At 45.8% G+C, this 19,981-nt stretch overlaps 1 protein-coding gene across 18 annotated transcripts in view; it reads right to left on the bottom strand.

Annotated features, from left to right (window-relative positions):
* The window catches only part of KIF1B (kinesin family member 1B), a 142,325-nt gene that overhangs the window by 7,976 nt on the left and 114,368 nt on the right, over positions 1 to 19,981 (bottom strand). For 10 of the 18 annotated variants that reach the window (XM_065575443.1, XM_065575450.1, XM_065575446.1 and 7 more), the window contains 11 exons: positions 19,649 to 19,715; positions 17,603 to 17,687; positions 17,270 to 17,375; positions 15,407 to 15,433; positions 12,123 to 12,237; positions 11,462 to 11,595; positions 4,380 to 4,441; positions 2,731 to 2,876; positions 2,120 to 2,359; positions 1,280 to 1,351; positions 325 to 446 (listed from right to left, as the gene is read on the bottom strand). In XM_065575443.1, coding sequence (XP_065431515.1) covers positions 325 to 446; positions 1,280 to 1,351; positions 2,120 to 2,359; positions 2,731 to 2,876; positions 4,380 to 4,441; positions 11,462 to 11,595; positions 12,123 to 12,237; positions 15,407 to 15,433; positions 17,270 to 17,375; positions 17,603 to 17,687; positions 19,649 to 19,715 — 1,176 coding nt within the window. The remainder of the gene's footprint in view (positions 1 to 324; positions 447 to 1,279; positions 1,352 to 2,119; positions 2,360 to 2,730; positions 2,877 to 4,379; positions 4,442 to 11,461; positions 11,596 to 12,122; positions 12,238 to 15,406; positions 15,434 to 17,269; positions 17,376 to 17,602; positions 17,688 to 19,648; positions 19,716 to 19,981) is intronic. The other 8 variants (XM_008167254.4, XM_008167245.4, XM_008167251.4 and 5 more) reach the window with 1 other exon arrangement.

The raw sequence follows: 19,981 nt of genomic DNA, 5'->3' as shown, positions 1-19,981 counted from the left end.
AGAGGTCACTCACCAAATTGGCCTATCATGATCTGTTCTCTTGACAGACTCCCAGGAACCATAGTGGGTTTTACATGCTAAAAATGCAGTGGTGTCCATAACACACAGTGTTCACCTGACTGCCCCTTCCGGTGAGAAAAAAAAGCTTAAAAGAGGAAAGAATGGGAAGAGAATAAATGCACAGGAGAGCAGGAGACAGAATGAGAAAGCACATGCAGACAGAAGGGAAGAAGCAGAAAGAAAAATCAGAAAGGACAATACCAAGAGAAGCAGCAGAATGGAAGAGTTTGTATAGAATCCCCCTCCCCCCGCATCTCTACTTACTTCTGATCCACTGAATTGCACCTTGAATCTGCCAGAGAGGGACAGGTGGATGAAGGTGTGAGGGTGGCACTGCTGAAACTGGACACTGATGGGTCCCGCCCGATTGGAGAGATATCAGATAGCTACAAGAACACACACAAAACACTGCAGGATAAGATTTCTGTAGCTGGTGTCTATCACCTTGGTAAGATAACATTGCATGCAGAGTATCCATAATTAGGAGTGCTCAGCAGAATATTTCTACCAATACTAATTACTCTATTAGATAAATACCACAACAAACATATTTTTGCACCTAATCCCTCTTTGTAGAAATCTCCTTGTCTGAAAAGCAGATAATGCAGCACTTCTGTGGGTATTGTCTGACAGTGTGCTAGGCATCTGATGATCTGCATACAGAATCCATCTATGCAACACTGGGTGGTCGGTTTTGTAACATCAGATTCATTTCTTTATTGTCATTTGTATCTAAAGTCAGTTCTCAAATGAGTTGTTCAGTTTATCCTTTGTGGCTGGGAAACTGAGGAACATGATGATAATGAGCACTCCATGTCATGAGGTGAACTATAATACAGGCTAGAGCACTAGTACTAAACTCAGAAGAGACTTCACCTGCACCATTTGAATTGCTTTCCCTACACTTTGGAACTTGGGGGGCCATTGAACACCCCAATAGACTAAAGAGAAACAAAATGGTTTGAATCCAGTATCAGTTGTATCATATTCAGGTGCAACTCTCTTGTGTTTTCACCATGATGGCATGAGAATCTTTACTTTACACAAACAGGCAGCCTTTCAATACACAGTACCTACAAATCATCCTTCAACTTAGAGAATATTTAGGATTCTAAGAATCCAGAAGATTAAATAGTGGGCAGAAAAGGTACTGTAGGAAAAATAGACAGGCCTATTGCATGTTTGGCTGCTGTCACAGCAGCTACAGCAAGCACCTTACCTTACAATCACTGATGCTGTTGTACACCTGGTTAAATTCACGGTTGAAAGTGTGGGTAAGAAGCTGCAGGCACTGAGAAAAAGGAAAAGACAACAAGTGTTGCCAATTACATTTTAGGTAGCAATAGAGCACACAACAGGCAATCTACCAAGGCCCACTCAAGAATTAGTGAACTACAGTCTGCCCAAGACTGAGTGTGATGACATCAACAGGAAAAACAGATGTCAGTCATACAATTCCTGTGATTACACTACCCAACACTTCCATATCCAGGAGCACTAAGGCAAGTGCTGGGTATGGCATGAACAGTGCAACCCCAGTCATCTCTTTAAATTTCACTGAAGGGAGACATCTACTGGCTGGTTAGAGAGAAGAGAACTTTGGTTATGCAGCTTATTTAAACAAGGCTCTGTATAGAACACAGCACATTCGCCATGGAATATGAGGGGCTGAGTATGGAAAAGTAAAAGAAAAGGACATGAGACTACAGAACTAGTTTCTAGGTCCTAAAGTGCACTTGTAAGCCAAGTATCCCCTGAACTGGCGAAGATCTAGCAGAAGGATTTCATACAGCTAATGAATAAAACCAAAAAGGTACCAGCTAAAAAACAAGAGCATGTCAGCTCATTGTCCCTCTTCCCCACCTGATCATTTGCCCCAGTTAGGAAAGAAACAGAGATCCATCAGATATTTGTTGTATTGCCCAAGTAGTGCAGGTGAAAGGCTTTTGTGGTTCCTTCAATGATTAAGCCCTAGATAATTTAACTCTTTGTTACAACATCTTTACTGCATCTTCAGTGCCACAACCTGGACCTGTTCTGTTCTCTGGGCAGTCTGTACCTTGGTTGCCAGCTCTTTCTCCCTATCCACCAGGCTCTCGATGTCTGCAGAGTCATAGCCGCTGCTTTCACTGGGCGTGACAGCACTCTCAAAAGTGGTAGTGGAAATTTGGGAGGAGATGCTGGTGGAGGTGCTGAGGGTCCCACTGCTCAGACTGGGGGACAACGAGTCACTCAAGGATTTTGGGATGCTGTCGCCAAGTTTCTCACGCAGTAGCAGGAAGTGACGAGTCTTTTCCACCTGAGAATCAACAGAATTAAGCATCAATTCTAGGACATTCTTCACCCTCAAGAGCATGGGAATCCCCCTCTCACTCAACAGGACATCTATCAGAGAGTCATGAGGCCTGGGAGCAGAAATAACTGGTAACATGCTAAAAAGTTAATCATTTCTTTTGCTGAATACATTGAGAGCTGAAGACTGTTTTCACTGGCGTGAACCCATCTGGTGGGGAACCTACCCAAGGCCTAGCCTTGCTGAAAATGCTAAAAACAAAAATTCCCTTGCAAGGCCCTCCCAATTTGGAGGTTACAATCAGCATAAAAGGCTGCTGGAAGATGTAGTTCTGTCTTGCTCTTCCCCACCAGCTCCTTCCTTCTCCCTTTGTGTACCTCATGCAGCAGCTCCAGCTTCTCCAGTTCCCACTGGTGCTCTAGAATGAGGCTGTCACCACGGGGCCTCCAACCTGCCAGGTTCTCTTCCCCACGGACATATGCCACAGACGTATCCAGGACTTTCCTTCTCCTCCTCTGCATTCCTGAGGAGTCAAGGACAGAGTAGCGGCGCAGGTTAAAAATAGTAGATTGGGAAAAGATACAATACAGACTTAATGTATAGCAACTGGCAGGGAACCCACACACCCCCAACTCAACTTGGTGTAGATAAAATAACCAGGATTACATCAGTGGCAATGCCTCCCATCAGTCACACACCACACTCCAGACCGGGGGGGTCGGATTATTTTAGTTCCACCCTCTGCCTTAGCTCAGAAATATCTTTCCCTTACCACCATAACTGCCTGAACCCTGTCCAGTCCAATTCAACAGAAACATTTAAATGCATTTTTCCCCAAGGCCTGGTGATATTATGGGAGCTTCAAGATAAATGGCTGTGAATGATTGTATCAGGTATTTACAAGCTCTGAAATGTATCAGGTATTTGCAAGCTCTGAAATTCAGTCCTTAGGAAAGGGTGGGAGGAAAAATCATTGAGAATTCTCCCTCACCCCCTGATACTGCTCCCCCAAGTCCCAATTATACCAATTTGAAGGAGCTATCTATGGTGCCCCTCCTTCCTGGACCCTGACACACAACCTCTTGTTAATTGGAGCTGTCCTCATTCAACTATGCCACCTGTGCGGTCTATAGATTTGGCCCCAATTTTTTTTTGAATTAATGGAGATATCCCATCTCCTAGAACTGGAAGGGACCTTGAAAGGTCATCGAGTCCAGCCCCCTGCCTTCACTAGCAGGACCAAGTACTGATTTTTGCCCCAGATCCCTAAGTGGCCCCCCTCAAGGATTGAACTCACAACCCTGGGTTTAGCAGGCCAATTCACAGAGGGACTAGTGCTGTTGGGCCATTATTACATCATATCCATTCATCGCAGGTGTTCTCTCACTTACACCTTTCCTCTCCTCCCTTTTGATTCGGATTATACTGGGAATTTCTAGCATTAAATGTTAAAAAATCCACTCCATTTCTCAAAGAAACCAACTGAATAGTCCTCCAAATGTCTGAACAGACTGTGCCTGGCAATACATAGGTATTCCCAGCATACAGGGATATAGATAAACACAGTCCTGCAGGCAGGATGACAAGACCACTCCAGAGATAAGCAGCTCCACAGTCACCTGAACTGTGAACACTAAACTCACTTTATTTATATCTATAAACTGAACTTGTTGTAGGATAAGGCTCAGTGCCTCATAGCTACATTGCCCAATTTCTTCCGACATTTCTATGAGAGAAAATGTAAGGGAGTTTAAAATGTTTGAATTCAGGGATGCAGGGATTGACAATGCCCTGAATATACATCTCAATCAAGGTAAGAGGCAGTTTAAGGTTTCCACAAAATGGCAATGCTCGCTCCAAAGCTATGAAAGCACTTCTGCACCACATAGGCGCTACTTCTCCTCAATATGGCAATTTATTCCCTCTTGTCCACACATCTGTTATTTGCAGTCTCTCCATCTGCTATAACCGACTCTTACAAACTTACACACCCCTACATTTGAATGCACATGCTGTTTCTGCTTACCTGGGCTTCCAGTGTCTGCCATTTTGCATAAACTCAGCTCATAGATTCCAGTTACTCGATTGCTGTTTACAAAACACCGACAGAGAGGAAACTTGTTATATTTCAATAAATAAGAAAGTACATGGTCTCTGAAAAAGTTTACATCTTCAAGATTCAGAGGACCCTTTGCCCCCAAAATAGAAATAAACTTGTATTTGAAAAGTAGAGACCCTTGTCCACTGTAAGCCTGACCGATCAGCTAGCCAGGCTGCCAGCTCCCCAAAGATGGCACCTCCACTCTGTCTCCTGTCCTTCCCTGTTTCTAGCCCATTATCCTCAGGAAGCTGCTGATTAAGCAAATTACAATTAAGGACCAACGTCCTCCACAGGACAGCTGGAAAATGTGTTTCCCCTCCATTAAACATCTAAATATATTTTCAAGGGCTGGTTACAGAGGCAAGTCTGGAGGACAGGAAATATGAGGGACAGTCAGTTTATTAGGTTTACCTCAGTAAAAACCAAAGGAAGAGCATTTAATGCCCTCCAATAGAGCTGGGAACTGCAGCTAAGCAGGCTTTCAATGAAGAGACTTAAAAAGTACCACACTGCATTCTCTTTCTGTCTGTATATGAAAAATGATGTTATTTACCTGTATAGTAACTTGAGTTCAAGATGTTTTATCTCCACTGTAGGACATGAATGTGCCTGTGCCCTCTTGACTGGAGATTGTAAAGCAGTGTTCAAGAGTCCATGCCTGCACAGTGCAGCTTCTAATGCTCCCATATGAGGGCATATACAGGGGTGTGGACTCACCACTCAGTACCTTCTTGATTGCAAAGCCAGAGACTCCGCAGCAGAGGTGAAGGACAACATGGGAGCACCCATAGGGACAAAACATCTCTAAGAACTCAAGTTACTGTACCGGTGAGAAACCTCTCCTCCTACTTTGAGTGTACGTCCCTCTGGGTACTCTACTGTAGGAGACTCCCAAAACAGTAACTTAAAATGGACATGGGTGCTGAGGAGGCAGGTCTAAGAGAGTTCATAGGACTTTGTCACCAAACATCACGCCAACTCCGGAAGCAGGAAAGATAGTATAATGCTTGGTGAATGTATGGATGGAGAACCAAGTTGCAGTTATGCAGATTTCTGCAATGCGTACATCTTTCAAGAGGGCTATAGATGTGGAGTGAGCCTTAGGGGAGTGTGCTGTCACTCTATGAAGGGATGGTACCCTGGCAGTCTCATAGCATATTAATATGCAACCCAAGGCCCACTTTGACAGTCTCTGCATGGAAACGGGCTGTCCCTTCACCTTCTCTTTAAAAAGATACAAATAGGCTGGGAGAGGCCTTGAAGGTCTTAGTCCTGTCAAGGAAGAAGCCAAGGCCCTCCTGACATCTAGGGTATGTAAGCTGGTTTCCTCCCTGGAGACATGAGGCTTTGGATAGAACACCAGTAGATTGATTTCCTGCTTAATATAGTATTCCAAAGAGACCTTAGAGAGGATGGGGAGGATGTGTAACCTTATCTCTGTAGAAGACAGTAAAAGCTGGGTCTGCTAGGAGAGCCCCTCGTTCTCCAATTCATCTAACCTAAGTGATGGCTTTAAGGAATGAAGTGTTGAGGGAGAGGTGGAGGAGAGGGTAGACAGCCATTGGTTCAAAGGGAGGTTTCCTCAGGGCATTGAGAACCAAATTAAGATTTCATTGGGGGGCTGGGTTCTGTACAGGACGAAAGTTGTGTAATCCCTTAAGGAATCTAGTCATGGTAGGGTGGGTAAAAACCGAGGAAGCACTCAGCGAGTGGAAGGTGATGATAGCAGCCAAATGTACTCTAACTGAGCTCACACACAGACCCAGTGTCTAAGTCCAACAGGTAGTCTAGTATCCTGGAGAGCAGAGCTTCTGATGTTTGACAGGAGTGAAGAAAAAGCCAGGAATGAAAGCATTTCCACTTTTGAAGGTAAGTTTTGAGAGTAGTACATCTCCTGCTAGATCACATCTGGTCCTGTCAGTTCTTCTAACAGGTTAAGCTCTACGCTTGAGAGCCTTTAGGAATCATGCTCTCAGGTTCAAGGATAAGGGGTTGGGATGGATCAGGGCCCCGGAGTTCTTTAAAAGGAGATCCTTGCTGAGAGGAAAGCAAAGAAGTGTTGCTACAGAGAGCTGAATCAGGTTTGAGTACTACACGTGTCTTGTCCAGGATGGTGTTATGAGGATAATCCTTGCTCTTTCCCGTCACAGTTTGAGCAAGGTGGGTAAGCATATAGCAGAGTACAGGCCATGGTGTGAACAGGGCATCTCCCAATGTGTTGCAGCCATATCCTCCCTTGGAGCAGAAAAGGTGACATTTCGTATTGGTTGGGTAGCAAAGAGATCTACTTCTGGGAGGTCCCAAGTTTGGCAAATGCTGGGAAGACTAAATCACTGAGCTCCCATTCATGATCCTAATGGAAGTTCCTGCTCGGGGAATCTGCAATTACATTCTGGAGGTCTGGTAGATAGGCCACTGAGATTTCTATCTGACAGGAAATACACCAGTTCCACAATTTTAGCAATTCTAAGCACAAGGACTGGAAGCTTGCTCCACCCTTTTGGTTGATATAATACTTTGCTGTCCTGTTGTCCAGCATTATCCTGATGGAGTGACCCTGTACGTTGTGAAAGAAGCATTGACAAGCATATCCAACTGCTCTCAGCTCCAGAGTGTTGATGTGGAGGTGTGGCCTCTTGTGTGAGCCACCTGTCCTGGTTTCTGGCCCTTTGGAGGGGAGTCCTCCCATTCCAAGAAATAGGAGTCTGCTGTGGGAATTTTTGAGAGTGGGGAATGTGAGAACAGGGTTCTCATGAAGGCCCTTTTGTGGGGCCTTCCACGACCTGAGAGAGCTCAAAACTTTCAGAGGTACTGAGATAAGTTTGGAGAGGTTGTGTCTGTTTGTGGTATACATAGACCGTAGCCATGTCTGAAGGCACCTGAGATACAGTCTTGCTTGAGGCATGACAAACATGGAGGCCGACAATGTGGCCCAAGAGTTGTAGGCAGGTCCCTGAAGTTTGCGGGCAGTGCTGTACTGTTGAGATTAGACTAGACAGAGTGGAGAATCCTCCTTTGGGGAGACAGGCTCTGACAGTTAGGGAGTCTAGAGTGACTCCAATGAAGCTTTTTCTTTGGACTGCGGTTAATTCTAGATTTCTTCTGATTGATGCAAAGGCCCAGAGACTGAAAAAGGGCTAAAGCCTTGGGAGGTTGCTGACAACCTTTAGAGCTGACCAACTCATGAGCAGCCAGTCATTCGAGTATGGTTTCTGCAATGCCCAACTGACAGACTGAGGATCTTTGTAAAGACCCTCGAGGCTACAGAAAGCCTGAAGTGGAGGACTCAGTACTGGTAATGATCTGAGTCTATTACAAACTGTAGGAAGAGCTTGTGGGAGGGTTTAATGGCTATATGAAATAGGTGTCCTCTAGGTCGAGGGAAATGAACCAGTCTCCTGGATCTAGGGATGAAATTATGGTAGTTAGTGTCACCATCCAGCAGTGCTGTGCAAGGAAATAGGTGTTCAAGTTTCAGAGACTGAGGCTTGGTCTCCATCCTCTGTCTCTTTTGGTGACTAGGAAATAGTTTGAATAGAACCCTCTTCCAATAAACTCAGGTGGAACCAGTTTGACTGTCCCCAAGAGTAGGAGAGATTGGACCTCCTGCCTTAAGAGCTCAGGGAGATGGGGGAAGGGAGGAATAGAGTGCAAGTGGAATAGTCCACATTGACCACTGCTAATTTCCATCTGTCTGAGGCGATGTGCTCCCAGGCAGGTAGGAAGTGGGATAGTTTATCTCCAAAAAGGAGGGTAAGATAGAGTTGTGCATCAGAAGATCTGTGGAAAAAGGTTGCTCAATGCCCTCAACCAAGGTGTCAAAACTGTCTCTTAGAGGGAAGTGCAGATTGGGTAGTTGTAAAAAAAGGGGATGGTTCCCCTTTTTAAGGTTTGGATCTCCTCCTCAAGGCTCTGAAGGTCTAGGAAAGATCTGACGAGGATGGTGCTGGAATGATCTGGAACACTGCATTTTGAGATTTGCTAAAACATCTTTTCATTGCTGGCACAAATTCCCAGGGACTGTAGCATTGCCCTTGACTCTTCCAGGTACGGAGAGAGGAGTCTGTCTATGCTGACGAGCTTGGGCCCTTCAAAGGGAAGATCTTCAGTAGTATTCTGCATCTCTCTCGGGAGTCCAGAAGTCTGGAGCCAAGATGCTCTTTGCATAACCACAGCAGTAGCTATGGATCTACAAGTTGTGGCAGCAGCAGCAAGAGTAGCCTACAGGAACACTCTCTCAATTAACTGACCCTCTGGGATGAGGGACTGAAACTGGTCTCTTCGGTCTTATGGAAGGGGTTCAATAAAGTGTGTAAATGTAGAATAATGGTTAAAATCATATTTTGCTATAAAGGCCTGGTAAGTTTGTGACTTCAAACTGAAAAGCCACCAATGAGTAGCTCTTTCTGCCAGGTAGGACCAGTTGTTTGGACTCTTTGTCCAAGTCAGAGAGTCTAGAACAGGCCTGACAATTCCTTTCATTGACTGCATCCACCACCCAGAGAGTAAGGGGTGGGATGGGAGAAGTGTTTAATTTCCTTTGTTGGAATATAGTATTTATGATCTGCCCACTTGCAGGTGGGTGGAATTGTGGCAGGTGTTTGGCATAGAGTGCATACAGGTGATAACAGTTGGTAGGGCAATTTTCCCCTGGAGGGGATATTTAAAAATGTCCACCAGAGAGTGCTGAGACTCCTGGACCTCTTCTAGAGAAGTCTGGAGGGAGTCCTCCAGGCATTTAATGAGGTCCTGGAAAGCCCTAAAGTCATCCACATAAGAGGCTGGTGATGGCATCATCATATCATCCAGGGAGGACAATGACTTGGCTGAAAGAAGTGACTTAGTCTGTGGCTCTTGTTTTTCTTCCAGTACTGATAGGGCATATGGTACCGGAGGATGGTCCATTGGTGCCTGTGGATGACGTGGTACCGGTGATGTTGGGATTTCTTCCTAGCTGGTACTCTTAGAACTGTTCAGCGAAGTTCCCCCTGGAGTAAGCCCATTCAGTTGGGGGATGGGTCCCCAAGGATACACACTTCTAAGGCACCTGGTGGGCTCTGAAAGGTCCTCTTCAGTAAACTGACTCATGGGAGTGTGATGGTAAAGCACCACACTAGAGCCCTGTTCTGAGATCTATGTCTGAAGTATTTTCTGGGCTAAGGGGGCCCCCACAGGCATTGCTGCTGGTAAAGAATGGAAGCCCATTTGAGTGTCAGGTTGCAGCTATTAGGGCAGGGGCTCTGGTAGACCTCCTTGATAGAGGGAACTCTGGTTTGTGTGAATCACAAAGGTCTTCCATGGAAAGGAATCTGGAAGGTGGAAAAGGGCTATGATAATCTATGGCCAAAGCCTGAGTCAGTACCGGGTGTTGGGAATACAGATTGGTGAGGAGGAGATGTTGAATTCTCCAGTACCGCATTTACCAAGGGAGCTTCTGTGACCTTATAGCTGTAAGAAGGTGATGGCATCAGAGTAGCCCTGTGTATGTCACAGTGCTGAGAGATGTCAGACAGTGCTGATGTAGGAGCTGCCTGAGAGCAGAAAACTTCTCTGCACATGACTTCTTATGCAGTACCGACGACTCAGTACTGGAGTCAGTTGGAGCATAAGCAGTATCCCTTAAATGATGCAAGGTCTCCCGGAAGTGGGATTTATGTAGTGACCTACCTCTCTTCTTTGTTTTCCTGGTAGATGAAAGAGGCTTCTTTTTCCTGTAAGTCTTGGTCCCTGGGCCTGCTGCCGAGGCTCCAGCAGTCACTGAAGTAGCCTGAGATGTTGGGGCTCATGTACAGGAGGGGTGCAGACACCTCATGAGCTAGGGAGCACTTCATTAAGAGGAGTATCAACATAGCCTTGCTGTCCTTTCTATACCTGCCTTTAAACCCTGAGCAGACCTTGCACTTTGATAAGATGTGGGTGTCTCCTAAGCACTGGAGACAGGTAACGTGCCTGCCACTGTGAGGAAAAAAGCTCTGTCAGGGCTTAAACCGCAAAGTCTTAGTGCTTTGGCACACTGGATTGTGGCTAACTAAAGTCTTGAAAAAGAGATGGGGAACCCACCTGAAAGCACAATGGTGCTGAAATTAAATAAAAATAAATTTAAATTGACAAAAACCAAGTAGATAACTAAGAAATTTCTCTATATGTGGAAAAAGGAGGGAAGCTGTAAAATTTTGCTCCATATCAATGCTCAAGCTGCAGGCGGTTGAAAAGTAATTGAGGGTGGCGCGTTCACATCTCCCTATATGCCTTCATATATGGAACCATGAGGAGCTGCTCCATGAGGAGCTGCTCCATGCGCAGACATGTGCCCAGGGACACCTAGGATTGCCAGGTATCCAGTTTTCGACCAGAAAGTCCAGTCAAAAAGGGAACCTGGCAGTGTCCAGTCAGCAGTGCTGTCCAGACACTAGAAGTCCAGTTGCCTGCAGTAACTAGCCTCCACCAACAGGGGGCAGGAAGAGCAGCAACTGCTGCTGGAGACTGGAGGAGCAGTGGAGCACTCAGCAACAGCTCCAGCGGAGAGAGGTACTGTCAGCTCCCCTGTCCTGCCCTGAGCACAGCTCTCCATCCCCTGCCCTGCCCTACTCATCCCCCATCCCCAGAGCACAGCTCTCCCTCCCCCAGATTGCCCCAATTTCTCACCCCTGGAGCCTGTCTCTCTCTCCATTCACCCCAGTCACCCCTCCACCCCAGGGCCCTGCTCAGCAGGCAGGGGGAGGGTGGTGGAGAGAGCAGCAAGCGGGGGACGGGGGGAGAAAGAGGCAGAGCAGGGGGCGGGGCCTTAGGGGAAGAAGCGGAGAAAGGAGCAGGGGAGGTTGCGGCGCTCGGTGTCCTGTTTTCACAAATTAGAAAGTTGGCCACCCTATGGACACCACTTTATGATCTCCGGTTGAGAGCACAGAAGCACATGTACATCCTATGGTGGAGCACCTATAGCAACATATAATAAAAGAACTACACTCTGCTGGTAAACAAAAGCAACTGAAATTGCCTATTAAACTTACGAGTCTGGGGATTTGGAGTAGCCGCTGCCAAAGAGATTGCGTAGCGAGCGCGGTGGTGAGATCTTGGCATCTCGTGAGTAGAAGACCATACAGACATCCTTGGTAATCACAGCTGGTTGGATGCAGTGGTCAAGCTAGAACAAAGAAACAAATGGCTGTCAAACACCGAGCAAAGGATGTCTGGGGGCCTACATCCATACATACCAGAACATTCAGTTACACTGTCTTGGTAGTGACATTGTTTATTCTTCATCATTAAGGCCCTACTTGAATTGTGGGATGACAGTCAAATAATTGTGGCTGATTTGCAGACAAAATAAGGAAAATCATGGAAAAGTAGTAATGGACCTTGATTATCTGCAGTAACTTGGAAAACCTGCTCCCACCGTCAGACACCCATCTGACAAAATTGCAGTGGAAGCCTAATATTGCAGGATTCACAATTTCTGCAATATCTCAAATTAAGAAGTGCCTTATTCATCAGGCTTTTTAAAAAACAAACAAAAAAAACATACCTTGCTAGTTAGATTTCTAGCTGCGTCCTCTGGCAGTGATCACATCGTATTAAGTACAATTTTATCTAGGATACATATTACCTACTATACTGGCTGCTTCCTTCCATTCAATTCCATACATGAGCAGTGGGGCACAATATGCTCACCTCCAGATATGCAGACAAGGTCATATAGATCTTCTCTCCATAGGGTGTCACTCGATTGAGGAGGAGGGAGTTATGCAAGGAGCTATCCCAAACAGCCTCAAAACGATAGAAAGTCCTGAAGAAAGTACAACAAAAGTTTAATAGTAAAAGCACCTCTGCCTCCACTGCAAATGAGAGCAAAGTGCCTCCTCCTGGACTCCATCTAATATGTTTTTTATTAAGCAGGGTTGGTTAGAAAGTGAACACCTGTAGTAAAGCCCCATCTGCACCAACATTTGAAGAGCCCCAGGGCATCCTTACCCATCGGCTTCACAGAGGCATCCAAGACTATCCATCTACATCTAAATTAACTTGGAGTTGAATGTACCCTGGCCTGTTATGAGATGAAGACTCCTCTTAAAGCTCAGAGGAAGGGGCTGAATTGAGAGACTGTAGAAGAAAAGACGAGGGAAAGAAAAGCACCATAAAACCATGGGGGAAATTGGGATGAGAGGACAGAGTTTAAAAATGGATTCAGCTCTTTCCAAGTCCTTCCAATCCTAGGATATGATTCCAAGACACTTGGAAGGATTCTTTCTGTAATCATTGTCCTTAGTCTGAGGTATGTTTTGGGGCTGGCATACAGAAATACACCATAGTGCCGATCAGGCTTACAAAACAGAACAGAGGAGAGAAGCCGGTAGCACTAAGCAATACAACACAATAGATTCTTCAGGCGATCAGAATAACCCCAAAACAGGTCTAAGTCTTTAATTAAGGCAACAAGGATTTCTTCTCCTGTAAGCCTATAAGGAAAAAACAAGCTGTTTATTCCCAAATTATTCTCAGGCCCGCTCCAACCTATCCCTCAGGTGAGTACGGGCTGCAAGGAAGAGATATACTCATGTGTTATGAACCTAGTAAAGTTTCATTCTATAAGCCACCTGTAAAGAACTCCTGTGCTAGTGCCCAGAGCTACTCCAGAAAGATGAGAAAAGAAACTAGAGGCAAAATCTAGAGAGAAAACAAAATAAAGAAACAAGCGATTTCTCATCCTGCCTCTTTTTGTCTGAGAGCAGACAGGTCAGAGACAAGAGTGCCCGTCTTAAAACTAGCATCCTATAAATCCCCTCTCTCCCTAGATAGATTACATAGGTCATCAGAGCTCATGAAGGGGATTCAGTGGGCCATACAAACAGCCAATCCAATTCAGTGGTGCCAAACACCATTTCATTCTATCTCTACAAAAATACTGCTGCCTGGCCTGCCTTAACTGAAGGAAGAAAAACAGTGCCACAGGAGAGCCCTGTGCCAAAGGAACAGGGGCTGAAGCCTAAAGAAGCGGAGATCTGAGGGGCACTACAATGTCAGGAGACCTCACTTCTCAGCCAGGACAAGGGATCAGGGACAGAAAGCAGTTTGTTTTCTAATCCTTTACAGAGCTGCATTAATTTAACCCCTATATTTTAATCTTTTGTCCCACCCCCATTTTGATGGAGACTTTTACACTTCAGCTACAGAAGCAGAAGTGCAACTCTGAGCCAAAGTACGTGCTGCTCTGGATAGCCTGGCAGAGAAAATTCAGACTGGGTCCCCCTTACCCATATTCTGCTGCTCTTATCCCTCACTTCTCAGCTGAAAGTGCTGCATGGTGATTACTGCACTCAGCTTGGTGTAGAGGTTCTTCCTGCTGGGCCCTCAAATGCTCAGTTACTCTGAGGTTCATATAATTCTAAGAAGTTGGTGCCAAAATGTGCAATCCACATTAGCGCACGCTGTCTGACTGCATTAATCAGTGCTATGGTCAGTCAGTGCCTTGCCCCAGAGGAGAATTGGAACACCATAATGGAGACCCTGGGTACCTCGGTCTAGCAAAAGGTGAATTTTCATTTTCATGCAAGTAGCAAATGTAGCATGGATGGAAAAGGGTATAGTGCAGGCAAGTGTTGCATGGGCTTCACTCACAAAGTGCCACTCAATCAGCAACTGCAATACCCCCTCTTCCATGTGAGTCAAGAACCACTTCTGAATATGGACTATCGGGTGCACACTCTGTTTGTCATGGGAGTAAAAACAGGGACTGGATTGAGCTCACTAAACTCCTCAGGCTGAGAACACAAACCAGGACTCCAGAGATGGACAGCAAGCGCACTAAAACTCCCCCACAAGCTATGCTGTTCATAGGGAATACTGCCACAGCTTTATTAAGACCTAGAAAATAGAGACGGGAGTAATCGTTGCTCAATAGGGCAAAGCTACATCAGCAAAGTGAGGAAATGTGGGTGAACAAGTCAGTGCAATCCCAATCGCCAAGTGAAAGTGAGACTTCAACAGTTATGCTACTGCATTTGTTCTGGTCATGGGATGAATACATATACGCCTACCTCATCCAAACCAGACCTTGCTAAAACAAATAAGGAGGCAGACAAACAAAAACTCAAAGTGAGCAAACCTCTTGTGCTTTCAACACAGAAAGCAAGTGACAAGTGATACCTGGGAGTGACGGGAGTGCAGAATAAGGCAAAGCAAGGAAGAAGGTAGGAGCTGAGATGGGAATCCAAGGCTTATTTAGGTTCCATTTTAAAACAAACTTTAGCATTAGTGAAAGTTGCTTCTTTGTCTAAGCAAGTAGAGTACAGGCAGCAGCAGTGCAAGTTCCCCCACACTGCTCAGCCAGCATGCCTTGGCCATGAACTGGAGAAACACTTGTCAGATGGGAGACTAGTCAGTGTCTCCTTTCAATTCTTGGCTTCTAACCCCTTAGGCAAGCCAATTAATAGCCACTGCAATGATAATTTTGGGATGCAACAACAAATTAAGAATTGAATGCCATCAAACCGTCACCTGATGGCAACAGGCTTTGTTCACTATCGTCTCAGGCTTGATTTGAACCAGTAACCTCGCCATTCAGTCCCAGTCCTGGGACTTCCAATGTGGCAAATATGTTACAAGTAATCAGAGATACTAAATGCTGGCCATGGTCGTCTGCTGAAGGACAAAGAAGGAGAAGGGAGGAGGAGTTATGTTCTGTTGATACTTTTGAAAGAATGAAGCAAGGACCATTGTATGCTCTCTCTGTTGAACAATGAAGGAAATTTGTCTTCATATGTTCACCTACTGAACTGTACATGGACAAATTCCCAGCACACAAGGGAGGAGGAAATGCGCCACTCCCAGAAGAGCCAAGAGGTTTGCTGACAAAATCCACTAAAAGCTAAAAGGGAAATGGCAGCAACACAAGTGAGACATAAAGCATTCTATTCCACAAGAACCTTTATGCGCAAAAGGAAGCAAACAGAAAATACCTAGGCATATCCTTATCAAGAAAGAGCCTGTAAAAACATAGAAAGAGCTTTTGTTAGTGCAGCAAAAGGCAGAACAGAGAAGCAACAGCTGAAAGGAGGAGAACAAGCAGACAAAAAACACAGCAACCAGAAAACAAATCTGCAGACGGTGAGCAAACAGAACACATACCCCTGACTGTGGCATTGGCCCCTCTTTACTCCCCACCCCTCCACACACCCAGAGACCAAACCCTGGCAATTTGGGGAAAAGACCTGGTACCAACTATACACCAATGAGAGAGATGTTATCTTCCTACTGCAAATCCACTAGGATCAGATGGGAATGCAGCAACTGTTCCCTCCCAGTCCAGTTATGCTGCCAGATCAATGCCAAGTGATTAAAATCACATTAAAATGTATAAACAACAACTATCACTTGGGATATACGAATCCCTCCAGCAGAGCTATGAAATAATTTTAATGTTCCCTTCCATCTCTCCTGAAGCGCTATTCCCTTTTGACTGACAGCTGTGTTCTCTAAAGCTTTCCAAGGCCCACATTCATAGTCATGCTCATGACTGCCTGTTTTTAAAAAATAATCAGCATAAAATACCCAGGCTGACTACTAGGGGAATTTAGAGACTTATTCTATGACCATCAGAAAGATTTCAGTGGTGAACACTGGCAGCAGATGTCAGCAGTGAATGTCAGCCCACACGGAACAGTTTTTCTATTACAGGAGTGCCCTTCAGATTTCTTACAGGACAAGGGATAAAATCTCCATGTAAGCCCTATTTCTTCTCCCCACTTCCCTCCTCCTTTATAGAAAGGATTTACTCCCCCCTCAAGCTAGAAAAAGTTACTCAATATTTTGGAGTTTTATTTTCACCTTGCAAGAGATGAGACATTAGGTGGTAATAGCCAAAATACAATAGTTATAAAATTCAGTACTCACTGACACTAGGGGACAGCACCAGACCCAGTTGGTGACAACACAAAGTCCGGAGTAATCTGGAATTACTTTCTCCAGCTAGACTACAGAAAACTGATGGCCGGCAGGCTGCAAATCATGTCCTCCCCCATCCCCTGCCTTAAAAACTGATGCAGAATCTGATTTTTCTGAAAGATGTGTGTTTTCCTCCCAATTTCCCAGTTGACAGAAAAACAGAGAATCAGTGACTTGGCTGATGTTCGGGAGGAGAGGGACTCTGCCCACAATACAGAATTCTGCTTCACAGCCCTTCATTGCAGACCCTGAAGCACAGGACTATACAATTCATGAAATCTTATTAACAGTGCACCCCACAGAAACACCCTCAGCCACAAATCCTCCTTGGAAAGACTGCCCCGTCCCACAATGAATATTCACTTGGGGAAGGATACCTCTTTCCCTGATAAGTGATGCTCAGAGCAACTGTTGAGAGTTAGATCCTCACTGGATGTAAGAATGAAGATTGCAGGTCGCCAGAGCTCCAATGAAACATTGCTTAAAGGCTGCTCTGATTTCACAATACACAAGTACATTAGAGGAGCCAACTTATGACATTTGCATAAATCCATTCCCTTCCCCCGCAACTCACTGGTGGCACTGAAAAAGCACAGACTAAGACTGAGTTTATCAGAGCAGGAGTAATGTTTTAACACAACAGGCTTTGTTAGATCACTGTACGCTTGTTCCCACTGTAATGTAGGGATGTGCGTGGCTGCCTGATTCACCCATGGGATTGTCCTTGTATTTTAATGCTGTTTTCATTTCAATTTTTCAACTCCCGGGTGAAATGCTGACCCTCCTCCCTCCCCCCCTTCTCTCTTCCTCTTTTCATGGTGCTTATCAATGGAGAGGAGTAATGTAAATAGCCCTGAAAGCACTATACATCTGCCTACCTGTTGGAGCTGTGAGAAGACTTCAGGTACTTTGCAGAGATTATATTCAAAGACAGAATAGCATCCACAGCAGCTTCATCTACCTCGGCTTTGTTTCTGATGCGTCCTGAAGATAAATGAATTTTAGTACCAATTAAACTTAACCTGAAAAGCTCTCAGAAGGAATTCTCATTGACAAATGGCATTTTATACTGGAGGTTTAAGACCTATAGCTCTAACAGGCAGCCTCAGACCAAGAGTTTTTCCTCTGGATCCCCCTCAATAGGTGACACTACCCCAACTCTATTAAATAACTCATGATGATGATGGAAGGAACAACCGGGAGATACTCACCAACAACCAGTTCTCGTACATCTTTCCAGTGCAATTCACTGCCTCTCTCATGGATAATGGTGACTGTGATCCTACGCTGGATTCCCTGGTGGAGTTGAAAAGGCACAACTTAGACTTTTTCCCCCCCCTCTCTCCATATAATCACTCCATTACGTCATTTCCATAGGGAAACCATGGCTGAGACACAAACATGTAAATCTCACCTGTCAGCAGGCTCATAGTGGGAAACAAACTTCCATGCCCTTTTGGGCCCTGAATATAACCTACTACAGGAAAAATCTTTCCATATTACAGAGCAGAACCCGTCCTGTTCCCTTCACATACCACAAGGAGAAGTATATTTCACCCAAAATACCCCTAGAACTGTCTGTCTCAAATAGGGTTACCATATTTTGAGTGTCCAAAAAGAGGACACTCCATGGGGCCCCAGCCCTGCCCCAGGCCCGCCTCCACCCCTTCCCCAAAGCCCCCTCCCCTGCTTCCCACAAACATTCGCGGGAAGCCTGAAGCAGGCAGCAGGTAAGCTGGGGGGGGGGGGGGGGGGGGAGGCGTGGCCCAGTCTGGGCCCCACAACCGAGCGGCTCCCTCCGGCGGCCGGCCCCGGCGTCTCCAGTCTGGCTCAGCTCCTGGGGTGCCGGCCCCGCACCCCCAGGCCAGCCCCTGGCCGAGCACCCCCGGGCCAGCACCACCGGCCCCGGCCCGGCCCCACACCCCCAGGCCACCCCCGGCTGAGCACCCCTGGCCCAGCACCCAGCGGCGCCGGCCCCTCCCTATTTTCCCAGACATGTTCGGCTTTTTGGGATTTCCCCCCGGACAGGGATTTGAGGCCCAAAAAGCCGGACATGTCGGGGAAAATCCAGACATATGGTAACCCTAGTCTCAAACTTCCAGGGAAGGTACATGTACCTTGAGGGTATACAGGAGTCAGTCTCTCAAACCCTAGGAAATAATCAGATGTGTGCACATAACCACTTTGTATGCATATTCTTGATATGGTCTTTGAGTTCCAGTACTGTGCAACCTCAGAGCTCCAGTGGTACCCATCTTGGGCCATGGAGTCTCTTTAAAGCGGGAGTGGACCTCTTTTTACTGGGTATTCCCAATGGGGATCTGCCCCAAAGGAGACACTCCCTTTCCTCCAAAGATCTTTTTTTTTTGGTCCGATATGAGTCCACCCCGGCACAGTTTCCAAAGATGGGGCCTGGGAGACAGTGGATTTAGAATTTACAGAGGCACTTCTGAACTGAGATGGAACTAGTCTAAGGGGGCTCCCTGTCCAGATCAGAAGCGGGTTGCATGGCGCAGCCTAACAAAGAAAGGTTAAGACATGCTCACCTTCCAACTCCTTTTTTAAAAGGATTTATATGTACAGCATTTGTTGGGGAGACAAAAAAGGCATCTGATGTGCCCAGCATTAATGGGTATTACTGCCTCAAAGGAGGGACAATACTTAAAGCCCCAGTACCAGGAAGAACTTCACAACAAAAGATAAAATCAAATAAGGTATGTTAAGCCCCTTATTTGCTAAGGGGAAACCATGCTAACTAAGCCATCACTAACACACTAATAATATACACAAATATCTTTAAGTTGTCTCTGGAAGAGCACGTGGAGATGCAGACACTGCTGAGCTCCATCTCGCAGCCAGGGGGAGCGAAAAGGAACTAAGTGGTGTTTGAGTCTGCACCACTCTATGCCCTAAGTACAGGAGCATGAGGACATTAAAGCCCCAAAGGGCACTGCTGGCCAAAAGATTCCACTCTTGAATGCATGAGTACTAGGAGTGGAATATATATATGACCAAACACTTGAAAGAGCAGAATTTAGAAGCCAAACTTCCTACCAACAAAGACCCGAGCCTGGGAGATACAGGTACAGGCAGAAAGATGACTGACCCAAGAGCTACAGTAAGAGAGACAGACAGGTACGTGGTAAGACAGAATTAGAAGATAAAATGGACGTAAAATTCAGTACATTACGTGTCTGCCCGCTAGACACAAAAGGAGATACGTATTTTAGCTGCCCCCTTCTAGGCTCTGTTAGTACCTGGTGAAGCAAGAACGTCCCCTGGCAGGGTAAGCCTCCAGTGTGGTCAACAATAGCAGGGATGTATCTGTGTGAAACAAGAATGAACATCCTGGGTTAGAGAAGGCGTGTTTAACAGAGGAGGCAGTGGGACACTAGAGAACGCTGCTGCTTTGCTCTACCACCTACATACATCTTCCATATAATAGCCTAATAAAAACGGAGGCTGCTTCCACTGACTCCAAAATCAGCCTCTCTATTGGACTTTTGAACATCATTAAGTATCACATCACACATTAACATTTCTTTGCAAAACTGCAGAATGACCCTATAATGTAGTTCCCAAAGGTCTGT

Source organism: Chrysemys picta, chromosome 21 (assembly GCF_011386835.1).
Source record: "Chrysemys picta bellii isolate R12L10 chromosome 21, ASM1138683v2, whole genome shotgun sequence".
Taxonomy (NCBI): domain Eukaryota; kingdom Metazoa; phylum Chordata; order Testudines; family Emydidae; genus Chrysemys; species Chrysemys picta.
The sequence above is the reverse complement of the archived record's forward strand: the minus strand, read 5'-3'. Positions and strand labels throughout refer to the sequence as shown.